Raw genomic sequence first — 20,114 nt, 5'->3', positions numbered from 1 at the left:
ATTGGTTGGAATGAAAATCTGGTAATGTATGGGAGTAAATTATGATCAGCAATTTGCTCCTAAATGCCAGAAAACAGATGAAAATGGTCATCAGTCAAGTTTTGTTAAATGTTTGATCTAAACAATTTGTTCAAACAGGTTTTGTCCATTTTCCGTGGTTTGGGAGCAATTTGCTGATCATCATTTACTCGCATGCGTTTGGGAGCAAATTGCTGATTGTCATTTGCTTTCATACTTTACCAGATTTTCATTCCAACCAATCAGCTAGTTGGATGGTTGGACACATAATCTTTACGTGTGTATTCAGCAATAGATATCGATCAGATATCTATCAATGTGTACAACCAAGATAGTTTGACCTGCACTACAGAAAGTTAGAGGGAAATCTATCAACAATATCTATGGTTGCTCAAGTTGTTCCGTGTGTATGCAGCAAAGGCTATCGTAGCTTGAGCACAAATGGCTTAAACAAAGTGACTGAGGTACTAATTAAGTCACCTGCAGTCAAGCAGGGAAACCCTTAAAACCAGGACTGTTAGGGGGTATGCAGCTTATGTTAGATATCTATGATATATATTTCAGTGAAGCGATCTTTTTTTCAGGCAAATCTTTACAAAATCGTCCAAGTTGGCCTGCACGCATGAAAGACCATAGATATTGGTACCGTTCATGCGGGAACGCACATCATTGGTCGTCCGGTTGGTGACCGCAAAAAAGTTAACGATATGAACGATATCGTTCAAATTGCTCATAAGTTGTACCGTGTGTACGCACCATTAGAATCTGGGCTGTAAGAAGGCTGAGGACAGGGTTTCAGAAACAAAGGTGTAAATTCTGCACTACACAAATATGACACTGGGTAAATTTTGCTCAAAGCATTTTACCCTGCTGGTAGGTGTCTGAACTGTGGGAGTAAATGGAGGCACCCAGAGGAAACCCACCAGCATGGGAAGAACATACAAACTCCGCATATAATGGCCTAGTAGGATTTGGACCCATGGCCACAACGATGTAAACCAACAATGCTAATCACTGTGACACCACCACTCCCCCTTACCTGTGAATGCAACAATTACAGAATTTTAAAACTAAAGGTGCATACACACTGGATGATATATCGTTACGATATGAACGATATATCGTTCATATCTGTCATTTTTTATTAAGTGAACGACCAACTATGCACGTTCCCGCATGGACGAGATGTGGCAAGATGACTCGTTGAAAGATCTTTCAAAAGATATTTCATAGATATTGTTCAAAGATATCTTTGAAGTTGTTGGTGGTACAGATCGTACCGTGTATGCACCTTAAGATTATTATTTCATACATACATACATACATACATACATACATACATAGACTACAAACTATATATTGGGTTTTGTTCACGATCATGCTCTTCTATTTCCAAATAGTATTTGTAGTCCCCTAAAACAACAATTCTGCACTAAGTGTAGTGAGGCTAAATATTACCCATTTGTTTTCATCTTTCACTTCCTCATCACTGTTGCCGCAGGTTCCATTGCACTTGTTGGGCAGCATTCCAAATAAAACATGAGCATAAAACAGAGTGCATCTAAAAGATGGCCTTAGAATGCAACAAGTTCACCTTAGACCTGAAATAGAACATTGCAAAGAATGGTGTAGACATGAGATGGCAGAAAGAGCATGCCCTACTTTAATATAACCATCTACATGGTAAATTCTGAGAACTCGTTATCTAAGGTGGGGGGGGGGTTACGTAAATGTGGAAGGGTGGGGAGAAACCTTGAAGGTGTGAGATGGTATTCAGAGGGTAGGAGAGTCCTCGGTGAGTGCTTTATTAGTGAGGGTGAGCAACTAGAATTGAACTCTTAAGGAAATGGGAGCCAGAGTAGATCTTGCAGAGTGGTAATGTTATTGAAGAGTGACTGCAACAGGTATATGATGAGTTAATTTGAGGACATCAAGAATAGTACGAGGATGCAGGAATAAAAGTTGTCCATCGTTGGAGAGATGGGAGGAGTGAAAGAGCTTTTAGGGTAGAGAAGATGGGTGGGTTTAGACATGTCTGGTTTGAGGTAGTTTTGGAACCTATTATGAAAAATGCATAATGGAGAGGTCAGGGGAGCTATAATCGTACATATGCTCTTGCTGTGTTGAATGATAGAATTGTGAATTTGTACACTCTTAGAACTTTAAGATTTTTACATTATTAAAAATATACTAAGTACTGGACAACTATATAAACTATAAATCTTCCCTATCTTAAAGTTCTTTTATGGTGAAAATTTAATTTAATTTTATCCTTCATCTACTTTGGAACACTTGCGTGAACACACTGAGGTATAGACTGGTGCAAGAGAGCCTAGCACTTTAAATTTCTTTAGAAGTGTAGCTGCCTCCTCCACCTCTATACCCCACCTGACCCCAGTTTAGATTTGTGCTAGAGAGGAGACTGGTGCACGGAGGGCAGTCTTTTTTTTTTTTTTTTCATTCAATTCTACAAGCAGACTGTATGGCCACAGTCTGCCTGCAATGTGGGACACCGCTGGACTCTGAGGACCCACCAATAGCTCACTGCAGCTAGTGTATGTGTCCCTAGTCACACGGTCTGACAACCCGTCATAGCCCTCTAAGGCTAGTGTCCGGGTCCTGGGCCACATTCAGAGTGGGGACCTGCCACAGATCAAGTGGTTAGTGTCCGGGTCCCTAGCCTCCCCCACGCATCAGCGGCATGACTTCAGTGAGTATGTCCCATCCCCCTGATTAGCAAGGGGGGCTGGGTCTCTCACAGGCGTGGGTGCCCACAGGGAAGCTGGTGGCATGACTCTGCTTTTTCTCCCGCTTCCTTGCAGCAGTGGCTGCCTTGTTGTTGATGATACCCTGCTGGTCACCTCTCTAAGCTCCGGTGGTTTGCTATTTTTTTTGGTTTCGATTCTGCGGTTTACTTCCGGCTCTGTGCCACTTGTAGGTATGTCCTATTGCTACCTATCCTTAGGGAGTGTGGAAATTCAGCTTTCCTTTTTGTCTACTTCAGGCCTCACTCATTGGACGAGTGATGTACACCTAGTTTTACCAGTGTATTGGTGAGGCTGGGTACCCTTTGGTACCTCCTAACGGGACATTATTTCTTCTTCCGGGCCTACTTTGTACAGTCCTAGGTTCTCACTTCGGCTTTACCTCCTTTTGCCATTTTCCCTGGTTCTCCATGCTGGCTGTGAATACCACAGTTGCGCTCTATCAGCGAAGCTGGTTTTTAGGTCGAAGTAGGAAGTCCTGGATCTTCAACCATGTGCCTCTCGTACCTGTTCTAGCAGGCTTCTACCCTTAGGATAACCTTCTATATGGGAGAGACAGTTGGCTATCTGGTGGTTTCGGATTCTCCCACATGTCACATGACTCCGCAGTGGTTTTCCTAAGGGCTCGGTACAGATTAGTACTTTACTCTTCTGCAGCATATTGCACATGCCTGTGGTTATTTCCACGATTGCTGGTTTTCTTCTGCACAAGTCGTTCAGTTCCTTATGTCACAGCGTCTTGTTCCAGAGTGGCTCTTGCGGCCGTGCTCCTGTAGCACTCCGATATCTCAGAGCTCTGATTTGTTCTAGGCTTCGGGTCAGGAACTGGAATAGGCTGCACTCAAGTTCGCATTGACTTTTTTTCTTTTGCGTGGTGACTGAATCTAGGTATTGTCATGGTTCTGTTATCACTGGGCAGTTTTCCCTTTCGGTCTTACTGTTAATCTGTGCCATCCGTGGGGACCTCATGTGTTGCCAGATGTGGCGGTTTTGCTTCCCTCCTTGAGGTGCAGCTGCTCGGTCCACAGTCTTTCTTGGTATGCATTCTCCTTGTTAGCAAGGGTCCCTGATTTTTAACCCAACCTGCTCTGGAAGCTTTGGATCCCTCTTCTTCTTTTTTTTTTTTTCTTCCTGTCTGGTACAGTCTGATGTTTGCCTGGTGACCACTGTCTCCAGACATGGACACAGGGCTCTGCAGGTTCTCGGCGCCTTCCCACCCGGGAGGGCCAGCTTTGGAGTGAATACACCAGGGACATCCCAGTGTTCCCTAGTGGGATGTAGTTTGGAAGCCGACTGTCTAAATGCCGACCGCCGGCTTCCAGACTTTCTAATCCCTGCGTGGTACTAATGACAGGCGTCAAACTGGACAGGCGTTTACCGAACGAAGATAAGCCGGGCGGCGGGCAGCTGCGAGGGGGGAGGGTTAGGTTTAGGGCTCCCGGGGACACCCCCCTGGGAGGCTTAGGTTTAGGCTAGGGGTGGGGGGTGGGGTAGGGGGCTGTTTAGGGTTAGGCACCTTAAGAAATTTAAAGTGGCAGGCTCCTTTCTCACCCATCTATACCCCAGTATATTCACTCCAGCGTCCCCTATGGAATCTGAGGAAAGGATTTATCGGTAAGTACCAAAATCATATTATTGTATCAAAGCGATAGGCAGCATTGCAGAGCCCCAGTCTTCTGGCTGTGCTGAAGGCAGTGACTGCGTCCTTGGACACTGCTTCACTGGCTTCAACAATGTGAATTCTTGAGTTACTCAGATGACCGATCGTGCAGATCTGATACTGTGTCTTCGGCTAAGGCAGCGGATCAGGATGGGTCTATTTACACAGGACACCTCCTGCGGCATTAGTGTATTATCACACAGCCGCTGTGTGATAATACACTAATGAGGGATGTTACTATATTAATCAGTGGTGAATTACTTTCTTGTTTCTAAAACTATTGTTCCAAACCTATATAAGGGGTTCTCATTGGGAAGTCACATGACATTAGTCCTAGATAAGTGTACAAATTTATAATAAAAGCAAACTAGTCTAGAAGTGTTAATAATCTTTTTATGACACCACCAAATGTTTATAGCACTGTACACAGAGCATTACGCACAATGCTTGAGTTTAACATTGTCTGTTTGCTTACTGTTGGTTATCCTAAATGTGTGTAGTTTCTGTTTTTCAGGCTCTTCCAGCTTGGGGGTGACTTGGAAGATCTGGAAGCTGCTCTCAATAATTCAGAGGCTCAGGCACAGCTTGGTTCGGGGTCATGCTCTGCACTCATTAAGCTTCTACCAGGCAATAAAGATCTCTTGGTGTCTCACGTTACTTGGAATACCTACCAATCCATGTTGCGCATCATCAAGAAGTACACACTTCCCTTCCGCACATCTCCCAGTGGTAAAGAATTACTATTTTCAACTGTGCTTTTTGGCTTTACCAACAATTATCCCTATTTACTCTGTGTATGGAGTGTGTAGAATAGCAATATTACATGGGGGTACTATCTGGTGTTTCACTGTGTGTGTGTTTTTTTTTGTGTATTGACTGGCTTATTACTTTTGTGTTCTCAGGGGGCAATGTGGTACCAGGCTGTGTTCAGACATTCTCCTCGTACCCAGGCACCATCTTCTCTGCTGATGACTTCTACCAACTGAGCAGTGGTTTAGTGAGTATTCGTTGGCTTCAACCCATACCGGCAATCCAACTTAAACATATTAGTTTACAGCTTGCAGTGTTAAACACTTAACCAGTATGTAGATTAAAGGATTTAAATTTTATTTACATTATCATGACTCTTGTCAGACCAATGTGTTCCTTCTTTTTTTTTTTTTTTCTAACAAATGTAGGGAGACTCCCCTCGTGGGTACCCTCTGCAATACTATTAACCAGCCCCAAACAGGGCTAGTATCACTTGCAAAGTCAGGACTCTCCAAAATAAGTGTGTACCCCCTTCCTAGGGACAACCAGCAGGGCTCTACCCCATACTCCTGGGCAGTGTGTTTGGGGGTAATGGTTGTGAAGACCCGGTGAGTTAGTTTAAACGCACAAGGTGATCCCTGGGACTTTGGTATGGTCACGTAAACAGGAGACTCTTATAAAGATACAACAATTTTTTTTTTTTATTAGAGCTTTACATAACACAAGTTCTCTAAATAAGCAAAATGATTAAACACATTTGAAATTAAACCCAGACCAAAAGGTATCAGTTAACTCCAGTTTACCGTTATACTCCCCAGAATTTGCCCACACTGTACATGATTAATTTCCAAGTGATCTGTATGATATATGATTGTGTAGTTTGTTTAGCAGAGCCAACAAGTCTGCAATCCTGAGGAAAGCTTGTAATCCAATAGCCATAATACTTCCACACACAGTCCTCGCACACTGGCAGAAGCCAAGACTCAAAAGGTAACAGCGCTAAACTGGAAAATTTGCACATTAATTGTATTTAATAACAATGACCTTAGAACTTATGTAAAATCAATGTGGACCATACGTATAAAAAAATAGTACGGAAACATTAAATATAAAACCGCATCATCCAATCCACCATATATAGAACTAATCCATGAGTGCTCAGAAGCTTTTTGGAATCCAAACGTATCAGTGCTTAATTACTGTAATAGTCCAAGCTGAATAATTGCCAAGTCCAATGTCCAGTGTAAATGTGGGGTCCTAATTAGCAGTGCTGGCAGGCTTCTGCAAAGGTCCGGTCCCCTGGGCACAGGTATGGTGATGAGCTGGTGTAGTTTGGTGGGCACTTGGGTAAACCATGCGACTGGCACTTTTTCTGATGTTTGGAATAAGTGGCGGAGGCTAAAGAAACGCGTCGCCAAAATCACACCTTTGATAAAGCTGTGATTTTGGCACAGCGAAATGCGTCAGATTCTGATGTTTGGAATAAGTGGTGGAGGATAAAGACAACCAGAGTGCCAGTCGCATGGTTTACCCATCAAACTATACCAGCTCATCGCCATACGCTTGGATTCCAAAAAGCTTCTGAGCACTCATGGACTAGTTCTATATATGGTGGATTGGATGATGCTGTTTTATATTTAATGTTTCCGTACTAATTTTTTATACATGTGCAAATTTTCCAGATTAGCGATGTTACCTTTGTTTTATGCTTGTTTGTTTCCAAAGGTCTGACTAGCCTCTTTATACAGCTGCTTTCCTTATCTTGGAATATTCACCCCACTTATCACTCCTTCAGTATCTCTTTACTGTGGTTTGTTGTGAAGACTCAAACGCCTGTAGCTTTCAGAAACAAATATACAAAACACAACTGGGGCTCCCTGGGGGCTCCCTTGCATCATTTCTTAAAAAGGGTTCCAATTTCCACAACTAAAGTCCATACTGCAAAGGGTGGTCTTAGGAAAAGGTCTCCCCTGATTGGTAGAGTTCAATGAGGGGCTGTACAAGAGTAGTCATGTGTCAGGGCCAAGATGAATTCCCTCCTGCTATGTTCATGACAGAATGTCAAATTTATGCCGGGTACAAACTGAGTCATGTGTACCAGTACGATATGTCGGGCCAACCTATCGTACCACAGGTACACATTTGAGCGATTGAATGATCCCTTGTTCTGTCCTTCATTACCTGCAACAGGGGCGCATGCGATATCAAGTTGTACATGCAGCACGGCCGACCGGACGATATCTCATGCGGGAGCACGCATATTGGCTGTACACACTAAGCGATTCGGCCGGAAACTACGCGTCATGCCGACATCATCTTAGTGTGTACCCAGCTTAAGTTCAAGGGAAGAACAATGGGTTCATGATGTAATTAATACCTTGGTGATGGTGGGGATAGCCAGTCACTCACTGTTTTAACCCCTTCTAGTCATGTCATCACACGGGCCCTAGCTGCTTCCAGCTTCCTGTCCTATACTTTGTTCGGCTGTTAAAACATTGGCAGATTGGGCCTGGAACAGTGCATTCTGTCACAATGGTAACGAAAGAGTTAGTTTAATACTGTTTTTTACAGGCTGCCTACAAGTCTTGGTAAGCTTGTCCCAGCATGAAGGCACTTGTACAGCGTGCCCAGACATTAAGGGCCTGCTGACACTTGTATTCAGACTTTAAAAAAATAAATAAATAGTAAAATAAAGACTGGACACTGACACCAAATGTGTTTAATACTTTATTTAAAAAAAAAAAAAAACCTACACAGCCCTCATTCTTCAATTTTATTTTTTTTTAATCACAAAATCCATGGAGCATGTCCACCTTATTCCAAGTAGGCATCCACGGCTTCTTGCCAAAAAACAAACTGACTTGAATGGCGCCGCAGTGTGACACTCCCTATAACTGAATGGGCAAGTGCTGTTTGACCGAAAATGCCGATCCCACGTGCTGACTTTTTTTTTTTTTTTTTAAACCGTCAACATTTTGGTGTCTACCTGTTTTAAAATGTCGTTATTTAATATAGACAAATGACTGTATATATTGACCTTGTCGACATTTCACACGGTCTATATATTGAATGTCTAATTATATAACTGTCGACAATTGTTTATTTACATATTGATTGTTCACATATAGTCCATGTCGACTTTTTGGTTAACTAAATTTTGGACCTCTTGACATTATGGTGTCTGTTTTTTAAATATCTAAATGTTGACTGTCTAAGTAAGCTACCCTAAGCCGTCTTTTATATGTATGGATATTTCTTATGCTGACCTCGCTGGTAACAAATCCTTATAAAAGGTGGAAGATGATTTCCCCTTTTGCAGGTTACTTTGGAGACCACCATTGGGAACAGCAACCCAGATCTCTGGAAGTATATTCAGCCACAAAATTCTGTCCTGGAGTGGCTCCGGAACATTGTAGCAAACAGATTGGCCACAGGAGGACAGGAATGGGTGGATATCTTCAAGAAGTTTAATAGTGGAACGTAAGTAAGGCATTTAGTATTAGATTTACTTTTCCTAAAATACAAGGATGTAATTGCCCCTTCCTCAATCTGCCTTATCCATACAACATGAATGACTAGGACTAACTGATGCACAAGCAAAGGAGGTAGGAGAGTTTTTTTATAAGCTTCCAGCACTTGAGGAAGATAAGTGGGTGTCTGAGTACTGAAATTCTAAGTTCTCCTCTTTACTGTGCAATCCTTCTCTTAGATACAATAACCAGTGGATGATTGTGGATTACAATAAATTCCATGCTGGACATTCAGATGTACCCAGTGGACTTCTCACCATTCTAGAACAAATTCCGTGAGTTACTGATTTTGTTTATGTTGGATCTTTTACGATACTAGTATCCTGATGCAACACATCCTTGCTTCTCCTATCACTTGCCTCCTAGAAGTCCCTAGCCAATCCAATTATATGAATTGTATTAAACTGCAGGTGGTGGAGGTTTTAGCTAAATTTGGCCACATTCCTGTATTAAACAATGTGCTAACTAAAAAGCATAATCATTACTTGTTACGTTGTGGCTGCTAAGCTGAATAAAGCTACTACTACTACATCCAAAAAAAAACCTTAAAAATGTCTCACACTTTAAAACAAACCCACAAAAGTAGTTTTAAAAGAGTTTGGTGGCTGGAAGTTTTTTTTGCTGTGTCACTAACCCTTTTTTCTTTTCTCTTACTGCCATTCTATCATAGAGGTATGGTGATCGCTGAAGACAAATCTGATCTTCTGTATCAGACCGGATACTGGGCCAGTTACAATGTTCCGTAAGTGCTTGCCTGTATGTATGTATCGAAGTATGTCCAAGGAGAGTATGCAGTTCTGTCTCTGTAGTGTGGTTCTGGAGTGTGTGATTTTAGTGCTAGCATGGTTCAGTGGGAAACTTCATAAAGCAGAGGTTTTGGGCATTCTACTTATTCTGGTCTGGTCTCTTCTTGTAGGTACTTTGCAGAGATTTTTAACGCCAGTGGACAGGCAGCCCTTGTGGAACAATATGGAGACTGGTTTAGTTATTCCAAAACACCCCGGGCTCAGATATTCCGCAGGGATCAGGCCTCTGTGCGGGATTTGTCATCTATGGTAAAGCTCATGAGGTAAGGCTTTACCTATGGACTCCTGATATCCTTTTAATGCCAGAATTGTGTTTATATTGCAATCATCCAATTTTCATTGGACTACCACTTAATGTACAGAGACTGAGAACATCATGATGGCCTTTTTTACATTTCAGATACAATGATTTCCTTCACGATCCCCTCTCTCGTTGTGAGAGCTGTGATCCCAAGCAAAATGGGGAGAATGCAATCTCTGCTCGGTCTGATCTTAACCCAGCTAATGGTACATACCCATTTGGAGCTATGCGCCAGCGGCAACATGGTGGCACAGATATGAAGGTGGGTGTGGTCCAAAAAATTTTCAGCCTTCACAAATCTAAATTACAGAAGCTCTGATATTGGAACTGTTCAACCAGTAATCTCATGCAGGGATTTTTGAGAATATACAGGATATAAAAACAAGAGAACCCGTTGCTACCCAATTTTTAAATGTTTGCTTTTTCTAGTTTGTCTTTACACTACCAGTCAGAAGTTTTAGGTCACCCCCATTTTTGCAGTTTTTATTGAAATACGCACAGATTAATATCTCAATGTAAACTGACATGAAAGCAAGCAAATACTTGGCTAGAAGGAAATCCTAACATTTTTGTTTTTATAAAATGTTATCTAAATATTTGACTCTCCAAAGTGGCCACCTTTACAGATAAAACTGCTGAACACATACGTGACCTTCCTGCTACAATGGAAATCAAATTTCTACTTCAGGGTCCATAGGGTATCCACAGGATACCTTGGGGTATAGGTGTGACGTCAGTCGCAGGGCACCAAAGAGTTAAGCTTTCAGCCTCCCAGGATGCACTAGGTCCCCCTCCTATACCCCGCTCCCGAGCCAAGGCACCCCAGTTTAGTTTGGTGCCCGGCCGGAGTCGGGTGCACCTGTTGGAGTGGGGGCTAGAAGAGCCCCTGAAGCTTTTTCTTCATGCAGCTGTGGCTGCACATCTGGATGAACAGCATGGACAGTCAGTCCTGACGTCCATGCTGTCTTCCCTACACCCCGCCGGTACCAGAACGCCGGTACTGATCCGGGGATGCTGATGGGCATCTGGGGTCACAGCTAGCGGTGACCCCAGATGTTCCGGACCATGGCCGGATTCAAGGGGGACTGAGGTAAGCAGCGGGGTCCCGCGGTGGGTCCCCGCTGATCACATGGTCCTAAGTCCCCAGGCAGGGGGCTCCCTGGGGACTGGCTGCAGCGTGGAGCCAGGCGACCAACCTGTGCTTCCACTACCCCCTGGGACAGCAGACCGCAGCAGAGTGGTAGAGCTGCGGCGCCCCAGGGGTTAAATGCATGCCAGGGGAGCGCGCCTTCCCTGTCTCACAGCCGGCGCCTCCCCCGCTGCACACAGCCCTGCACTGTGCTGACTGGCCCTGTGTCAGCGCTCCTCCCCCAGGCCAGCCTTCTCTCTGCTCCTCGGCGGCCATCTTTTCAGAAGCATGGTGAACGCTGCTGGAAGCCTGCATTGGAAGCATCGTGGTCTGGGTCCCCCCGCATACCTCTCCTCCGCTGTGGTCAGGTCTGTGTATGCAGCGCTGTGTCCTACCAGGCCCTGTGTCTGTGTAGTTGAGTGATCAGCGCTGTTAGTGCAGGAATTGATTTTCTTTGCATTGTATGTGACTGTGCTAGCGCTGCTGCCTGTAACTTTTCTTCTCAAGACTGTCAGCTTTATTACTGTCCCTGTTCTTTCTGCTAAGCCCTTGCGGTGCGGTGCTTGCAGGGTGGTCTCTCGCCTATTTAATATATAATTGGTGAGAGGGGTCACATACGTGGTCCCATCATGTCTGAAAGTGATTTTCCCCTCCGGCTACAGTGTACCACGTGTAAAGTACCGTTAGCGGAGGGGGAGGGTAACGCGGAGGGCCTTTGCCGGCAGTGTTTGTCCATGGCGCGGCCTCTTACGGTTACAGCACCGGTACAGGAGCCGCCCTGGGCTTGTTTCACTCAGGCGCTAACAGCTTTAGTGGGCCAGTTAGCTCCGCAGCCCGCATTTACTCCGATGGGTTTGTCCCAGCAGTCTGTGGTGTCGTCACCCATGCAGGGTTTCCCACGACAATTGGTGGTACCCCACAGTCTCCCTATTTCCCCGCTCCCGGTTTCTCAGGAGCCAGCGTGGGTTAACTCCCTGACGAGTTCTGTACAGCACTTGTCGGATGTGTTGCAAGGGGAGTCTGTGATGCGGCCTCTTAAACGGCTGGTGGCGTCTCTGTCCGCTCCTTATGAGGATGACTAAGGGACGTCTGATGATGGGGAGATCCTGGATCCTTACGATCAGGAACCTCTCCATACTAAGGACGCTGATGCTAAGTCCAAAGTATATATTCCTGGACTTATTCGGGCGGTCCGCACAGCCTTGGTGATTGAGGACGAAGTTCCCCCAGCGGCTAAGTCGAAGTATGCCTTTTTCAAAGACGTGAAGGGCGATGCCACAGTCTTTACTCTTTCGGGTCAGTTGGTGGACCATTTAGAGGAGGCGTGGAAACAGCCTGGCAAAAGATACCAGCCGCAGCGACGCCTGGCGGTGGCTTATCCGTTCGCGGATAATTATTTTGCTAAGTGGGAATCCCCTCCACAGGTGGATTCTCACGTGACCCGTCTTGTCCGTAGTGCCACATTGCCGATGCCATCCATGTCCTCCCTTAAGGATGCTACGGACCGCAAGGTGGAAATCTGCCTGAAGTCCGCTTATTCCCTTGCAGGGGGGGCAGCACGGCCGGCTATGGCCATTTGCTGGGTTGCCAGAGCGATGGAGCGCTGGGCGGATTCATTAGAGGCTTCTTTTGATTCCGACTGTCCGGCCGAACAGGCGGAGTTGATTGGCAATCTCCGTGATTCGGCCACCTACATCAACGAGGCGGCTCTAGACATTAGTACTCTGGTGTCTAGAATTTCTTCAGCAGCGGTAGCTGCTCGTCGCACCTTGTGGCTGCGATCCTGGAAGGCGGACGCAGATTCCAAGAAGGGTCTGGAAGCGTTGCAGTTTACCGGAGAAGTTCTCTTCGGTCCGGATCTGGATAAGATTGTGGCCACGCTGGCGGCAGCCAAATCGGCTTGTCTCCCGTCGGCCGCTGCTCCTTCTGGTTCTGGACCATCGTCCTTTCGGTCATCTAGGGCCCAGGGCAGGCCCAAACCACAGTCGTTTCATCGTCAGGCTGGCCCTAGGAAATCGGTCAAGCCCCGGAAGCAGGCATGGAGTACCAGACGTCCGGCCCCCAAGCCAGATGACAAGCCTGCGGCCTGACGGTCTGGGCCTCCCTTTGGGGGATCCCAGGGTGGGAGGTCGCCTGCTGCAGTCCGCCCAGTGTTGGTCGGTCACTACGACAGACACTTGGGTTCTGGAGGTGGTCTCCCACGGGTACGCCCTCTCCTTCCGGCACAGACCCCCGGCTCGATTCTTCACCACGGGTCCACCATCAGACCGGAACAAGGCTACGGAGCTGCGGAAGGTATTGCACACTATGCTCCAGGCTGGAGTTATAGTGCCTGTTCCATTCTCCCAGAGGGGCCAGGGTTTCTATTCAAATCTTTTTTTGGTACAGAAACCCAATGGGTCGTATCGTCCGATTCTCAACCTCAAAGCACTCAACAAGTCTTTGCGGGTACCGGAGTTTTGGATGGAGACCCTACGGTCCATCATTCTGGCACTGGAACCTGGGGACTACATGGTGTCATTGGACATACAGGACGCTTACCTGCATGTCCCTATTCTTTTGCGCCATCAACAGTTCCTCAGGTTTGCAATCCGCAGCGACCACTTCCAGTTTCGGGCGTTACCTTTTGGCCTGGCGACAGCACCACGTGTTTTCACCAAGGTGATGGCGGTCATGGCGGCTTCTCTGCGGCTGTAGGGAGTCCGCATGTTGCCGTACTTGGACGACCTGTTATTGGTGGCGGGATCTCCAGAGCTCCTGTTACGCCACTTGGACCTGACCATTGCCCTGCTGCAACGGCACGGCTGGCTAATCAACTGGCAGAAGTCCACTCTAATCCCGTCTCGGAGGATTCTGCATCTTGGAGCCTTATTGGACTCGGGACAGCAAAAGATCTTCGTGACGGAGGAAAAGATCTCTGCTTTACAGTCAAGGGTGCGCAGTTGTCTGCACAGCCGCCGGGTGTCTCTACACTCGGCGATGAGGTTACTGGGCTCCATGGTGTCGGTGTTCGACATGGTGGAATATGCCCAGTTTCACTCCAGACCTCTGCAGCACCTGATCCTGTCAAAGTGGAACGGGCTGCCTCAGTCTCTGAAGTCCCAGACGATTATGTTCACCCCGGAGGTTCGCCTGTCCCTTGCTTGGTGGTTACAGACGACCCACCTCAGCAAGGGACGTCCGTTCTGGGTTCCAAATTGGGTCCTGTTGACAACGGACGCCAGTCTTCGGGGCTGGGGAGCAGTTTCGGGTCCACATCTGTTCCAGGGCAGGTGGACACCGACAGAAGCGGAGCTTCCAATCAATATCTTGGAACTCCGTGCGGTCTTCAATGCTCTCCAGCAGGCACATCGGTTTCTCCAGGGTCACCCGGTACAGGTCCAGTCGGACAACGCTACCACCGTGGCCTACATAAACAGGCAAGGAGGAACCCGAAGCCGGGCGGCTCTCGTAGAGGTGTCTCGGATCCTGGTTTGGGCGGAGCGCAATCTTCCGGCCATATCAGCGGTCTTCATCCCGGGAGTGCTCAATTGGGAGGCGGACTTTCTAAGTCGCCAGGACGTTCATCCGGGGGAATGGTCCCTGCACCCGGACGTTTTTCAACTACTGGTGGACAGATGGGGTCTTCCAGAGATTGACCTCATGGCGTCCCGGCACAACAAGTAGTTGCCAGTGTACGGGTCTCGCACAAGAGACGATGGGGCGTCTCTGGTGGATGCTCTGTCCGTCCGGTGGACGTTCCGGTTCGCATACCTGTTCCCTCCGGTCTCCCTTCTTCCACGAGTAATCCGGAAATTCAAACAGGAAGGAGGGACGCTTCAGGGTCTGTCCGTGGACAGTCCTCTGCGGTTGCCGCTACGACCGGACCTCCTGTCTCAGGGTCCTTGTCGTCACCCGGACCTGACTCTGCTGTCTTTGACGGCGTGGCTGTTGAGATGGCCATGCTGAGGTCCCGGGGTTTTCCAGCTCTGTGGTGCGTACCATGTTGCAAGCTCGGAAACAGTCTTCCGCGAGGATATACCATCGCGTGTGGCATACGTTCTTCCAGTGGTGTCGACCGAGAGGTTATGCACCGCGGGAGTTTCGTCTGTCTCGGATTCTCGCCTTCCTGCAAGCGGGACTAGATCATGGGCTTCGCCTTGCTTCTTTGAAGGTACAGGTTTCGGCCCTGTCTGTCTGGTTTCACGGTAGGATTGCTACAATCCCGGATGTGCGCACCTTTATGCAAGGTGTTGTCCGTATTCAGCCGCCCTTAGTTCCACCTGTGGCGCCTTGGGATTTGGCTGTGGTCCTGAGGGCTCTCCAAGGACCGCCGTTTGAACCACTGGGATCAGTGGATCTTAAATGGCTAAAAGCTAAGACTGTTTTCCTTCTGGCTATTGTTTCGGCCAGACTTGTTTCTGAGTTAGGTGCTCTTTCTTGTAGACCCCCTTTCTTGGTTTTTCATGGGAGCAGGGCAGTATTCCGCACTCTGCCCGAATTTCTTCCCAAAGTTGTTTCCCAGTTTCATGTTAACGAGGAAATCGTTGTTCCGGCCTTTAACTCACCGGGTCTTTCCGTGGGTGAGGCCTCTTTGGATGTTGTGCAGGCCTTAAGGACTTATGTTGACCGCACTTCTTCGTTTAGGAAGTCGGACGCTTTGTTTGTCCTCTATGGCTTCCGTAAAAAGGGTTGGCCTGCTTCAAAGCAAACATTGGCAGCCTGGATCCGTATGGCTATTTCTGAAGCTTATCTTCATGAAGGCCTACCGGTTCCTCCTTCTCTGAAGGCTCATTCCACTAGGTCTGTGGGTCCTTCGTGGGCAGCTCGACGTGGTGCTTCTGCAGTCCAGATCTGCAAGGCTGCTACGTGGTCCTCTGTCCATACCTTCGTGAGGTATTACAGGTTTGACACTTTCGCCTCTCAGGATGCTTCCTTCGGGCGGCGGATTCTCCTTTCTGCACAGGAGCGTCCCCACCCTTAAAGGATACTGCTTTGGGACATCCCCAAGGTATCCTGTGGATACCCTATGGACCCTGAAGTAGAAAATGAGATATGGTAAGAACTTACCCTTGTTATCTCTATTTCTACGAAGTCCATAGGGTTCCACAGGACTCCCGCCCTGTCGCACCTGTGCTGCAGATGGGCTTTGCTCTGGTCACCGGTTTTCCGTCTCCCTCTGGTGAGAATGTGATTCTTGTATGTGTCCAGATCTTTGTTCTCGCTCTTCCTTCTCCTCCTCCGGTCTATGGCTTGGTAACTAACTGAGGTGCCTTGGCTCGGGGGCGGGGTATAGGAGGGGGACCTAGTGCATCCTGGGAGGCTGAAAGCTTAACTCTTTGGTGCCCTGCGACTGACGTCACACCTATACCCCAAGGTATCCTGTGGAACCCTATGGACTTCGTAGAAATAGAGAACACGGGTAAGTTCTTACCATATCTCATATTATTAGGGATGTACTTGCTAATACTGTTGCAGAAGTTCCCACAAGTGTTTTGCACATGTAGGTTGCTTTGCTTTCACCCTTGTTTAAGCTTGTCATGCACTGAGGAACCATCCTTACACCTACTCTTGTGTGATTAACCTAAGATTCAACACTTTGACTCCTCTGCCCCTAAAACCTTCTTCCAGTCTTCAGTAGTCCAGTGCTTCATGGGCAGGCAAGCCTCTTTTACATCGCCATGGAACAGCTGTACTTTTAACGCATTTTGTTCTTGAATAATGCTTGTTATTGAAATTGGATATCAATTAGTCACAATATACAGTATATTAAGCCGTATAATACACAATAAATAATAAATCCACTCTTGAAGGTTAAATGGGCAGATGTCATTAAACTGTGCACCCAGATTTGAGCTGGATAAGATGTTTGTTCTGCTTTTAATTAGTGACTAGTTTTAGTAGCAAGTTTTAGCACCTTCAAATGGAGGTATAGGAACGATAACATATATTACAGCTGGGAACGTTTAACAGTGTTATTGGGAGCACCTTTTATATGCATCTGTCGTTAGTAGGTTAAATAGTTCATGCAGTGAGTAAAGCTGCATACACACGTAAAGATTTTCTGTCCAACCATCCAACTAGTTGATTGGTTGGAATGAAAATCTGGTAATATATGGGAGTAACTGATGATCAGCAATTTGCTCCTAAATGCCAGAAAACAGATGAAAATGGTCGTCAGTTTTGAACAAATTGTTTAGATCAAACAACAGTTTTTGTCCATTTTCTGGAGTTTTGAAGCAAATTGCTGATTGTCATTTGCTTTCATTCCTTACCAGATTTTCATTCCAACCAATCAACTAGTTGGATGGTTGGACAGAATCTTTACGTGTGTATGCACCTTCAATCTAGACTTCACTTAACACAGTTGTAGACTCAGTTGAGTAGCAATTGAGTCATAAGTAATGAGCATAAAATAAATAGCTCTCTCATCGCCAGATTGTCAGCATGTACTAGAGCCAAATGTCTGTGAACCCTATCTGTGGTGTGCACTGCTCTAGATGGCACTAAAACTAGTGTCCTCTGCACGCAATGGATGTTGTCCCAAATCTTGTGGTCAGGATGCTTGTTAAATGGATCAGTTTTGAGGAATCTGCACCAAACACGAGCTCTGAGTGCTGTAATTGGCAGTGTCTGGAAGACCACACCTCAACAGTAATGAGGAAACATGAATTCTATTTTAGCCTTTGCTGACCTTAAGTTTTCTTTTTTATATTTATTTAATTTTTTTACCTCTATCAGTTTACAGCTTACCTCTTTGAAATGTAAGCAGTGCAAGGCTTGCAAATACTCTGAAATAGTACAAATAAAAACTTTTGACCTATAGTGTAAATTCCTAATTTTGTGATTTACCATTGTTTTGTGTGGTGCAGGTTAACTAGATGAACAATTTTTTTTTTTTTCTCTTGACAGGTCACTAGCTATGAATTGGCCAAGCAGTATATAATGGTGGCTGTTAATGGTCCTCCATGGGATCAGGTTACCCCATTTCAATGGAGCACTTCTCCCTTCAGCAACCTCATGCACATGGGTCACCCTGACCTCTGGAAATTCAATCCCATTGTAATCCGCTGGGATTAAATTGCAGCACTGGAGTTTGACTGGTATCAATTGACCACCTCAATATAGCTTCCTATGTCTGGCCACTGTTTGCCAAAGGTATTTGTGTGATTGAACGGGATTAATTCACTTGATAAAAGGAAATTATCGCGCATGACAGCTGTTGAGTTTTAAGTGTACAATCAAGCAGCTACTCTTTTTGCCTATATAGTAGCAATATGAGCTCAAACATGGCAGTCAGTCACTGTGTTATGGATGCTCATGAATGAGTTAATTGGCTCACACTAGAGCAAATCAGTCAGGGGCTTCACCTGTTATGTATGACTCCCTGCAATAAAGATGTCAAAGGGATTTTCCACTCTCTATAATTTTCACTAAATTCCCTTCCCAATAATTGTACTGGGGGATTGTTCACTGTATTTAGCAGTTTTATGGCACTTCAGTACAGATGGGACCTTCAGCCTGGCTCTGCCCTCTGTAGCATAGGACATTTTCATTCTCTATTTGACAGCTTTAAAGCCACTGTGCCAGATGGGGGGTGGAAAAGCTTTAAAGTTTTGCATGTAATCTTTCTCTAACTAAAATAAATAAAAGGACTGTAGAAAATAAGTGTTGGGATGGGGAGGAAGACTTGCTATGGGGTGTCATTTGTAGCTCTGTTGCAGTCATAGCTACCAGTGTGAACATTGCCTGAGAGGGTAACCCATTTATTTGGGTATAACAACTTGGTGTGTTACTCCTATACCTTGAGAAAAATGATACCCTGCTAATAATACAATTTTTAAATAACCTATATTCAGACTTTTCAACGTACCCCCTGCTGCCCTGTACAAATTGCTATGCTCCCAACAGCCGTCTCTGAATTTTATTATTGCAGATACCTGGGCTGAAGGGTGTATTTTATAACTTAAGTTAGGTGGGAGTTTGAGAGTGGAGCATCAGGTGGAATGGTTAGAGGGGTTTTGTCCCAATTTAGGCTTCCTATGCTGGGGATCTGTAATTCTGGGTGTTTCATTAAGGCACGCAGTGAAGACTGCCACCTCGCATACCTCCTTTCTCCTGTGGTGTCATTGGTTCTCAGTGAATTGATGAGTCTCCTACCCATAAATGGAATTCAGCCTATGTGTGTAAGCAAACATTATGCTTTACATTAGCACTTTATAGATTGCAAACTGTTAATATTAGCTCCAGATGTGTTTGGTAGTTTCTCCTTCTTTTTTTTTTTTTTGTATTTGAGAGCATTATCGTATGGATTCAAAAAGATTGGATCCAAAGTTACCATATGTTGTACGCACATTCCCTAAATGGGCAACTTTTTGCTGTAGATGAGAAATGCTATTGTCAGTTGTAATAACTAGGTCTTGTCAATTCAGAGTCATCCTGTTCTAAAGAGAACAAGGTCACATTGTACTCTGAAAAGAAGCAATCCCAAATATATACAGGTACTTATACCATCTGTTTCAGCCTCTACACTAAATATCTATGCAATATATATTTTTGACGCTGCTACACTTGGGCAATACTTGCTTGTCCTTTGCATATTGATTTTTTTTTGTCGTTTTTTTTTTTTTTTTTTAAATTGTTAATAAATTGTTCTCGTTTTGAAAGCTTTTTGCAACTTGCTAGCTTGTAAATAAAATTGTGATTTTAATCACCACTTAATGACTACATTTTTCGTGTGTGATCTGTTAAAGTTGAATAAATGAAGGTGCTTGTGGGCTTTTTTTTTTTTTTACCATACAAGATTACATGTGTTCTTTGCTAGCAATATACATTTTAAATTTCTCAAGTGAGCCTAAGCCTAAAAATGGAACATATTCAATTTAAATAGACTGCAAACATGGTGTGATCATTCTGACGGTAGGGAGCTCCTTTATAAAATCTTGCTATGTGGCCCCCAAAGTTGTAGTTATGCCCTTGCATGCAAACAGAGGTATGACTAAGATAGATACACATCTAGCTATCTATATCACTTTTAAAAAGGACTAAAGCTGGGTGCACACCAGGGGCATATTAAGAGAGTAGGGGAACCGTGTAGTCTCCGTCCGGGGCCCCATCCTCTCTACCTGGTGGCCAGCAGTGCATTGAGCGCAGCAGTAGACTCTGGGCACTAGTAT

General features: G+C 45.5%; 1 protein-coding gene across 1 annotated transcript in view; it reads left to right on the top strand.

The window, feature by feature from the left end:
• Positions 1-19,667, top strand: part of PLBD2 (phospholipase B domain containing 2) — a 44,036-nt gene extending 24,369 nt beyond the window's left edge. The window contains exons 5-12 of the mRNA XM_088457272.1: positions 4,958-5,172; positions 5,346-5,440; positions 8,513-8,673; positions 8,903-8,998; positions 9,394-9,465; positions 9,640-9,792; positions 9,930-10,092; positions 17,851-19,667. Coding sequence (XP_088313398.1) covers positions 4,958-5,172; positions 5,346-5,440; positions 8,513-8,673; positions 8,903-8,998; positions 9,394-9,465; positions 9,640-9,792; positions 9,930-10,092; positions 17,851-18,018 — 1,123 coding nt within the window. The 3' untranslated portion in view covers positions 18,019-19,667. The remainder of the gene's footprint in view (positions 1-4,957; positions 5,173-5,345; positions 5,441-8,512; positions 8,674-8,902; positions 8,999-9,393; positions 9,466-9,639; positions 9,793-9,929; positions 10,093-17,850) is intronic.
• The last annotated feature ends 447 nt before the right edge of the window (positions 19,668-20,114 follow it).

Source organism: Taudactylus pleione, unplaced genomic scaffold (assembly GCF_031769625.1).
Source record: "Taudactylus pleione unplaced genomic scaffold, aTauple2 ptg000749l, whole genome shotgun sequence".
NCBI lineage: Eukaryota > Metazoa > Chordata > Amphibia > Anura > Myobatrachidae > Taudactylus > Taudactylus pleione.
The sequence above is the reverse complement of the archived record's forward strand: the minus strand, read 5'-3'. Positions and strand labels throughout refer to the sequence as shown.